Source organism: Lygodium microphyllum, chromosome 12 (assembly GCF_053477565.2).
Source record: "Lygodium microphyllum isolate KBCC chromosome 12, Lygodium_microphyllum_v1.1.10, whole genome shotgun sequence".
In the NCBI taxonomy this organism is placed as follows: domain Eukaryota; kingdom Viridiplantae; phylum Streptophyta; class Polypodiopsida; order Schizaeales; family Lygodiaceae; genus Lygodium; species Lygodium microphyllum.
Window position 1 is genome coordinate 93,949,030 of NC_141146.1, and position 9,929 is coordinate 93,958,958.

At 44.2% G+C, this 9,929-nt stretch overlaps 1 protein-coding gene across 1 annotated transcript; it reads right to left on the reverse strand.

The window, feature by feature from the left end:
• Positions 1-869: 869 nt before the first annotated feature.
• On the reverse strand, positions 870-1,409 carry LOC148028047 (uncharacterized). Its single transcript, XM_087689905.1, has one exon. The coding sequence runs from the start codon at positions 1,407-1,409 to the stop codon at positions 870-872; it is 540 nt and encodes a 179-aa protein (XP_087546031.1).
• Between the last annotated feature and the right edge of the window lie 8,520 nt (positions 1,410-9,929).

Genomic DNA, 9,929 nt, shown 5'->3' on the forward strand with positions numbered 1-9,929 from the left:
TTTTCCACACACGCACGCACACACACACACACACACATATATATATTATATGTATATAATGTGTGTGTGTGTGTGTGTGTGTGTGTGTGTGTGTGTGTGTGTGTCACTCGAAGGTTGCACATTCCACACTTAGCCCTTGTAAGATTTGTATTTATAATCTCAAGTCACATGTGGAGGAGGAATTTCAACCTCGAGCTACAGGCATGACCTTAAAAGGTGGGAGTTGCGAGATGATGGAGTATCGCATGGGAAGACGCGGGGGGGTGCAGGGGCCAACTTGCGAGTGTGCAGGTCAACTGACGTGTACATGGATGAGCAATGTAACGCACAAGTCGTGCGTAGCATGCAACTTCCCACTTTGTGTTCGTCACCCACGGTTCTCACCGTGATCCCCCGCGGTCTTTCCCCACCTTTAGCTTACAAGAAGGCACTTTGCTTAGAAAGAAAGTAGATTGCAAGAAGACTTTGTGATTGCAAGAAATAACACTCGTGTTATGTTGGCGCAAGGCCCGGGTGGAGGGGGAACACCCAGGCAATGCGAGAAGAAAATGTTGGTTACAATGGTTTGTGCGCTTATCCCCCCTCATACACCCCCCCCCCCCCCCCCCCCATGAGGAAGCTCAATGTCCTCATTGAGCATGAGTGGGACTTGTTGACTCAAAATTCGGGGGTCTTAATCCACTCCTAGTGAGTAGATCAGTGTCTAAACCCGCTAAGTGCCTTATCCACTGACTCGATACAGGAGTGAGATAAGGTCTTTGTTTATTTTTGAATATAAACAGACAATTCCTAGACCTAAGTTGCCTTGCCCACTGACTTAATTACAGATGTGGAGCTAAGGACTTTTTGAAGTAGGTTGAATTTGATTATCATTCATGTGGTAATGGTGGATGATACAGATCTGGATTTTCTCGCTCGTTGTAGAATTGAAGTAGAAGATCGCGAGCATGTTCGATGACTAGTGGTTCTGCCACCCAAGAAGCTTCTTTCATTGGTCGATTCTTCCACTTAATGTGAAACTCCGGGTGTTTGCCGATGAAGTGCATTTCCAGAATGATCTCCGACTCGAAGGGAAGCTGGGCGAGTTGTGCTGGAAGAGGTCGTTGTCGCCCGAACCGAGTATCTGCATGGAACCGCCGTAGTAGTTGAACATGGAAGGCATCATGGATGAGGACATTCGGTGGCAGCTGGATCTTGTATGTGACGTTGTTGAGTCTAGTGATGACTTTGTATGGCCCGTAGTACCTATTGTTGAACTTGGGGGTGAGGTTTTTGGGTAAGTCGATGTTCTTGGAGCTGACCAGCACTAAATCTCCAGGGAAGAACTCCACATGCTTTTTCCTTTTTGCATTGTATCTCTTGGCGATGAGTATCTTGTTGTTGCGCAGGCTTTCATGGGCCACCAGCATTCATTGTTTCCACTTCACCAAGAACTCTTCTGCATCTGGATCTTCGACATACTGTTTACTTGCTGCCAAGGCTAGAGGGGTGATGACTTCTTTACCTATTGCTACCTCAAAGGGGGTGAAACCAGTGGAACTGTGTAGGGTAGCATTGTAATGGAACTCCAGGATATCGAGGTATTGAGCCCAATCCTTCTGATCGGCTCGGACATAGCTGCGGATGTAATCTTCGATGCCTTGGTTGAGTCTTTCGGTTTGCCCATCTGTCTGCGGATGAAATGCCAATGAGAAGCGGAGATGAGTATCCATCAACTTGAAAAGCTCCCGCCACATGTTGCTGAGGAATCGGGGATCTCGATCGGATACTATGGCTAGAGGCAACCCATGATACTTGAAGACCTTGGAAAAGAATAATTTTGCCACCTTCGGAGCAGTGATTGGCGGCTCGATGGCAATGAAGTGAGCTTGTTTGGAGAGGTAGTCCAGCACCACAAAGATTGCCGTGCAGCCATGCGACTTGGGCAAGTCGGTGATGAAGTCCATACTTACCACATCCCAGGGTCAGGATGGAATCGGCATCCGTTGAAGCTCTCCTGCTGGCTTCATCCTCTGAGCCTTCACCATTTGACATGTCGGGCAGGTGCGTACATATTTGGTGACGTCCTCCCGCATCTTCAACCAGTAGAAAAATCTTTTCAGGAGATCAAAAGTCCTTATCTGACCGAGTGCCCCCCAATGGGACTATCGTGACATTCCCATAAGATCTGATTTCTGAGTTCATCATTCTTGGGTACATACATGGCTCCTTGGTAGTAGATGATCCCATTTCTGCCTTCATACATTCCCGAGGGAGTGGAGCCTGCTTCAATCTCCTTCAGAAGTTGCTGTGCTTCTTCATTCCCATCCATCTTCTCCCGCACTTGGGTCCCAAATCTGCCTTCGGCGACGGTGATGGCTTGTACTTCAGCTTGTCGACTCAAAGCATCCGGCATTTTGTTGGAAGAGCCGGGCTTGTGGATAATCTCTATGTCAAATTTTGCCAAAAAATCCTGCCATCGGGCCTGCTTTGGTGATAGCTTTGGTTGAGTTTGAAAATACTTGAGGAAAATATTGTCTGTATAGACTTTTGTTGGCTTGTCCTGCACATAGTGCCGCCACTTCCTCAAGCAATGCACTACTGCATACATCTCTTTCTCATGAGTAGCCCACCTTCTCTCCGTTGTGTCCAGCTTCTTTGACTCGTAACATACTGGATGCCCATCTTGCATGAGCACACCACCTATGGCATAACTTGACACATCAGTATGGACCTCAAAAGGGCGTGAGAAATCTGCCATCTTCAAAACTGGGGCTTGGATCATCATACTTTTTAGCTACTCAAAAACTTGCTACTCCCGTTCTGTCCATTGGAACGTAGTTGAGTTAGAGGTCAGATCTGTCAGCGGGGCAGTAATCTTACTGTATCCTTGAATGAACCTTCGGTAGAAGACTGTAAATCCCAAAAATTCCTGCACCTGACTTACCTTGCGGGGAGCTTCCCAATTCTTCACTGCTTGGACCTTCTTCGAGTCTATGGCAATGCCATTTTCTTTTACTAGATAGCCCAAAAATTCTATCTCTTGTACTGCAAACTCACATTTTTCTGGCTTGATGAACAATTGATTCTCCCGAAGCCGAGTAAAGACCTTCTCCAGGTGTTGTACATGATCTTCCAGGGTTTTGCTGTAAATGAGCACATCATCAATATAGATTATCACAAAATCATCAAGATAATCGATGAATATCTTGTCCATGAGCTCACAAAAGGTAGCTGCTGCATTAGTGAGCCCTTCTGGCATGACCAACCATTCATAGCTTCCATATCGGCTTCTGAAAGCCGTCTTCACCTCGTCCCCTTCTGCTATTCCGATTTGGTGGTACCCTGACCTCAAGTCAATTCTACTGAAGTAGCGTGCTCCTTGCAGCCGATCCAACAATTCATCAACCACCGGCATAGGGTACCTGTTTCTCACTGTAGATTTATTGAGAGCTCTGTAATCTGTACATAGGCGAAGAGACCCATCCTTTTTCTTGACAAATAGGACTGGAGCTCCATAAGGTGATCTACTAGGCTGAATGTGGCCTGATGCCTCCATTTTCCCCCAGTTGTTTCTTCAATTCCACTAGCTCCGTTCCTGTCATCCTATAAGCTGGCCTGGCTGGCGGTTGCACTCCCGGCAAGAGCTCAATTCGGTGATCAACACTCTTGCGAGGCGGTAACCCTATAGGTAGCTTGTCGGGCATGACATCTCGGAACTTGTCCAGAACTTCCCTGACCCTTTCGTCGCCTATTGTCCAGATGATTTGTTGAATCACTGGTTCTTCTTCAATGAGCCTCATCATACACAGCCTCAATTGCCCCCCATGCTTCAGTTCTTTTTCCAGCTGCCTAGCAGTAATCTCCATGGATCCTGGGGCTCCCACTTGTGCTCCTTGACTCTTTACTGTGACCTGATCTACCACTACTTCCGTCCCCTTTGCTCTCTCCGATTGCCCTTCATTTGGTTGCTCCTTTGTTATTGCTTTTTGCACCCACACCTTTGCAGGACTCTCTTTCTCTGAGCTGCTTATATTCTGCACCTTGGTCACCACTAGTCTAGCATCCACTGCATTGCCAGCCGGTGACATGTTGTGACCCTTGCTTTTAGTGCGAAAATATGGCACCCAGACCACCTGCGGTGCTTGCAAGTAAATTTTATTCTTTCTCATGCCCAGTATTTGCACGACATGGTTGTCTATCCAATCCATGCCTAAGATGCCTTCAAAGTCATCCATAGGGACCACTATAAAATCCAGACTTGCCTACCATTGCCCAAATTGAACTGGGATGCCTTTGGCTAACTCGCAGTACTTGTATTTTCCTTGTACAAACGATACCTCCAGCCCTTCGGCCCTTATTGGCTTCACACCTAACCGGGCTGCTACTTGAGGTGAAATGAAATTATGGGTGGCCCCTATGTCCACCATCATCGTCTGTGGTTGGTTCCCCAACTCAGCCTGAACAAACATGTTGCAGATGCTAGGAATAAAGGTTGGCATAGTTGCTAGAGGCTTGGCCCCCACTGCTCCTGCCTTTGCCTTAGGTTCCCACTCCTTCTCTTCATCTTCTATCTCAGTTATCTAAATTGTCGATCTTGATCCTTCTGCTTCTGCTTGAGCATAAGCAAATCTTGAGCCACTTGAAGAAGTTGCTCCTCTCGGACAATCCCTTGCGAAGTGAGGACCTCCACAAGTGTGACAAGCTAAAGGGCCTCCTCTTCCTTGCCCCATTCTACCCCCTCCTCCATATCCTCCTCTATTTGAGTTATTCCCTCGGCCGCCCCCAGACGTGGTTGGTCTGGAACTGACAGAACTATTGGCTGGGGTTGTCTCGGACCGAGTCTTTGTGTACTCCAGTCGAAGGGATTGCTTGCCACTCCATCCACTATTCCCTTGTGTGTTGTTCTGGTAGGATCCCTGGTTTTGCCTATTTCCCCATGTTGATTTGGACTGAGCGGTGTTGCCTCCTTGTGAAGCCCCACGCCCTGGCCCTCCTTGTCTACCATCATAATCCGTGAGCCTTTCAGCCATTGTCATGGCCTCCAACACACTTCCAGGCTCCTGCTTTTCTATTTCTCTTCTAGCCCATGGCTGCATTCCATACAAAAAACCATGCAGTTTGGTGGTTACGTCCATGTCAAGTAGTTGCAGCATTAGAGACCTATATTTTTGCACATAGTCCCTCATTCGGCCTGCATTCTGCCTCATATTTCTCCATTCGTCGCTGACTTTGAATGGTTCATTCTTTGGCACAAAATATTCCTTCATGCTTCTCTGCAACTCCTCCCATGTCAGCTTCCTGCCAAACTGCTCTTCCTCATACATCAGCCACTTCGAGGCATCATCCTTTAGTAATTGTGCTGCCACCAATCCTCTTCTTTTGCTTGACACTTTGAGTAACTTCATGTAGCTATCCACTTCTCTTATCCATCGGTTTAGGCTAACTGAGTCCCTCTCACCTTTGTATTTCTCTGGTGTTTGAGGCTTGTACTTTCCCATTTCATCGGATGAGGAGTCATCCCGTTCCTTCTTTTCTTTCCTTCGGTGTCTCCAATGAATCTCACCATCATTGTCTATCTCAGCTTGAGCCTTCCCTAGTGCTTTGGGTAGCATGGTAGCTAGCAAATCCTTCATCATTTCTTGCATGGCATCCATTGGGTCAGGTTCGTGCCGTGGCTCCTCTTCTTCGTGCATAACAGCATCTATTTCATTCTCATGCTCTGTTGCATATCCTTCCCCAATCACCAGTTGAGGTCTACTTGCACCGATTCCAAGGTCCACCGAGATTTCATCTTGGTCATCTCGAATTCCACTCTTGTTCTTGTTGCGTCCACCCATGTTGATGAACCACAACTTTTCTAGCTTTCCAAAATCGCCCCCACGCTTGTTGAAGGACTAGCCCTCATGTGAGTTGAGCTCTGATACCAAGTGTAATGCACAAGGCATGCGTAGCGTGCAACTTCCCACTTTGCGTTCGTCACCCACGGTTCTCACCGTGATCCCCCGCGGTCTTTCCCCACCTTTAGCTTACAAGAAGGCACTTTGCTTAGAAAGAAAGTAGATTGCAAGAAATAACACTCGTGTTATGTTGGCGCAAGGCCCGGGTGGAGGGGAAACACCCAGGCAATGCGAGAAGAAAATGTTGGTTACAATGGTTTGTGTGCTTATCCCCCCTCATAAGCAAGGTTCATGGGCGTGAGTGAGCATGCCGCATGGACTTGTATGCATGGGCAGTTAGGAGTTGCGGGCACCAACACACAAACGCACGGGTGGGTAGGCCTCGTGACACACGTGACGAGCACGTGCATGGGCAGACTAACACGATGTGGGCGGGCAGGCTTTCGAGAACACATGGCCATTATGGAGTGCCTCTTGTGGGGGAGCATGGAAGCACCACCTGTCCTAGGCCCAAAAGATTTGGGTAATAGATGTAGAAAATGACCAAAGTTTATGTACCTATGTAGACATTCTTAATCATTATACTCTCTCCATACAAGGGGTGAATGCAACACGTGTTTGTCCACGCTAAAGGTGAAGTCACCTTTGTTGCTAAATGCTTCTATTTATCGATATGAGATCATGAAGATTTAGAATCACAAGCTTTATTATATTTGGAATATATCCATAACAACCTAGCCAAACAGAAATACAAACATGGAGAAGCAACTCTGCTTTCCGTTGAATAGATACACACATTCAATGTTTTGTGCAATGCTTTCCATGCATTCATGTTCTCCATCAAGTGACCTGAAATGAGAACTACAGCAATGTACATTATAACCATGTAATCTCTAAAGCCCTACAATAAATCTTCAACTGGACTTAGAATATGACTTTATGGTCTCTAATGTGAATTTTCTCAAGCTAGACCCTTGAATATACAACATTGACTATTCGAACTATTGCATCAAAACAATTTGAGACATGTAGTCTAGCACATTGTTGAAGTCATTCAAAACCACATATGATCCTATGGAGGCCTTGTTCATAGGCTCTTCGTATCTGCACAAGTTATGCCATCCATCTTTGACATGGATGATGCAAATATTCATAACTAGATGGACACCATTTTGTGCATTTGATTGTTGCTAGCTAGTCAAACTCTACACTTGGTGGCTAAAATCATAATGAAAAACCCCTAATTCTTCTACACCACATACACCATCCCCAAGTTCATCACTACATACATGAATCTTGGAAAATCGGATGGATTGCAACACTTCAATTTGATTGCAGATCTCACATCACCAAGATGCTATTCGCATTGATCAATAGAATGACTTTTCTATGCATATTGCAACAATACATTGATTAGTAAAATGAAAATTCCACACATACTGCAACAATATAGAATAAGCACTAGCACACTATGGCATGTTGTGATAGATGTAAACTCTAAAAACGAAGATGCATTTTGAATTTTATTTTGCTAAGCCTTGGTTTAAGCTATCGATGTTAGTTAATGATCTTCTTTGGAAGAACTCCAAAAACGTCCATGATCTTCACATGCTTTATGTGAATATGCATGAGCAATGCAATTCTGAGCTGCTAATGTTAGTCGATGATCTTCTTTGGAAGAAAGCTAAAAATGTCCATGATCTTCACATGCTTTATGTGAATATGCAAGAGCAATGCAATTCTAATTAGGGCAAATGGGCCAATAGTAGTTCAGCTAAGGTCTCTTGATTCACAACACACATAAGAGAGTTTGTATTAGCCATGTTACCTTAGGTTGTATATGCTAGATTCAAAGTAAGAAGAGTAGGATGGGAGGACTTATGGTTGTATTTTGAGTCATGCCTAAGCATTACATCATTTTCAAAAACCAAGATGCACTTGTCACACACACGCACATCCCTAGAATGGATTTTGTAGAGCCATGTAGATAGAGAAGGCTTGGGGTGATGAATAAACTGACTTGTCTCAAAGCATGAGAGGTGCTTTTGCACAGGATCCATTGCCTCCTCGATTGCTCCCATAGCTCAACCTAAGCAATATTCTCATGCTACAGAGAAGTTGTAACCTTGTTGAAAGAGAGAGAGAGAGAGAGCTAGTTGGTTGACATTTACAAAAACATATAGAGTGAACATTCCATCCCACTCTTTCAAATTTGGGAAGTCAACAGTTCATTTTGCATGATGTGTGTAGCTCTTATTTAGAAGTCACAAGTCAAAATTTAGCAAGCTAGAGTATCACTTGCCTTAAGTCATGAAGGCAGATGAATATTTTGTAAAATCAAAAGCATTAAGTGAATGGCCATGTATAATTGGATAGTCATCAGGCCTTAAAAACCCTCTTGAACATGGTAGGAGAAAGGGATTAATAGTTCCATTTTGGCTAGCCTTGTTAACATCAAAATCTTTGCTACTTTGAATGTATTCACATATTCAACGACTTGCTTTGGCATACTTTGCCAATGTGTCTAAGTCTCTATTGAAGTCAATCCAAGATAAGTGCAAGTATATTCCTAATCGAGGAGTGTAAATGTTTTCCTTTGAGAGAAAGCATGAGATCTCTCTCTCTCTCCTTGTCTCTGTGTGGAAAATTTGCATGAGGGCAAATAGGAGTGCCATAATTGATTAAACTCAATAGAGACAACTTAAGTCTAGAAAAGAGTGCAGGTAAACTCCACACATGAGTGGTAAATTTAGCTCTCATAAAGCAACTTCATTGAGTCTTTAAATACTCTTGAGACCCTTTATTTCCTCACCAAAATCCTCAACAACAACGCACAAGTAGCCAAGAATCTTTTGAGCCTTCCCATCAAAATCAATCTTGTAGAGCCTTGCACATTTCACCGAGCTTCTTGGCACTTGGAATAGAGATCGAGTTCACACTATGCTCTAAGCTGCATAAAGCATGCACAAGGTTATTGTAATTGTGTTGATTGCAATCTTAAGAAAGAACACATAATTGTGCTACATGCTTCTAAATTGCCTTTATAGCCTTGTGAAGCCCTCGAGCCAATCCATCATGTGCAAGAGCCTTCTTAGCACTAAATCTAACCTTATCATAAGGTCCATAAGGTTTTCGATCAAGGGGTCTAATGATAAAGGCTTCTCAACTAGAACATCTTTAGCACCATTCGCCATGTAGCTAAACTATGGAAGCTTGTGAGATCGATTCATGTTTTTGCTGCATGTGAATGTGCGAGCTCTCAAATGCATAAGAGAAATTTGTCTGTTTGTTTGTTTGTTTGTCTGTCTCTCTCTTTGTGCTTGTGTTACGCATGGCTACCTACCCATAATAGCTATATCATCACTCTTCCCTTCAACACACAAGAGCCCCCTTGCCAGGATCATGGAGGAGCTTATTTAATCGATTGGGTAGAAGAGAATCAAGATGGAAAGTAGTCCCTCTCTAATCACACAAGTCTCTTTTCCAAGGTTTGTTAAGTGAAGTATGGGGAATTTTCTCTCGTTACAATCAAAGACATATTTTTCTATTTGAAGATAGTACATATTCAAGTAAGTTTTAATTCAAAAATTTAGCCATTTACCTAAAGAAAGTTGAGTCACTTAAGTAAAGTGTGGGTAATTTCTTTAGGGATAGGCACTAGGTTGCCACAACACCATTATAATAGCATATGCCATGAAGGACAATGCTAACAAAACATTAACATAAACATAAATACCTAGAAGATTAACTAAAAGAATCACCATTGTCAATGTAAGATGTATTTAAAAACTATTTAAAGTTAAATTGATTGATTGAGAGAGAGAGAGAGAAAGAGAGAGAGAGACCCCCGAAGGTTGAAGGTTCGACCCTTAGTGTGTAAGACTTGTATTTATAATCTCAAGTTTGAGAGAGAGAGAGAGAGAGAGAGAGAGAGAGAGAGACCCCTGAACTTGAGAGCATGGAAGCACCACGTGTCCTAGGTCCAAAAGGTTACCTTGGGTAATAGACTAGGCATTCCTAGACTCAGCCCGGCGCTTCATGCCAGGGTGG

Coding starts and splice junctions, on each gene's coding strand:
- LOC148028047 (XM_087689905.1), bottom strand. CDS start 1,409: ATGCTGGTGGCCCATGAAAGCCTGCGCAACAACAAGATACTCATCGCC.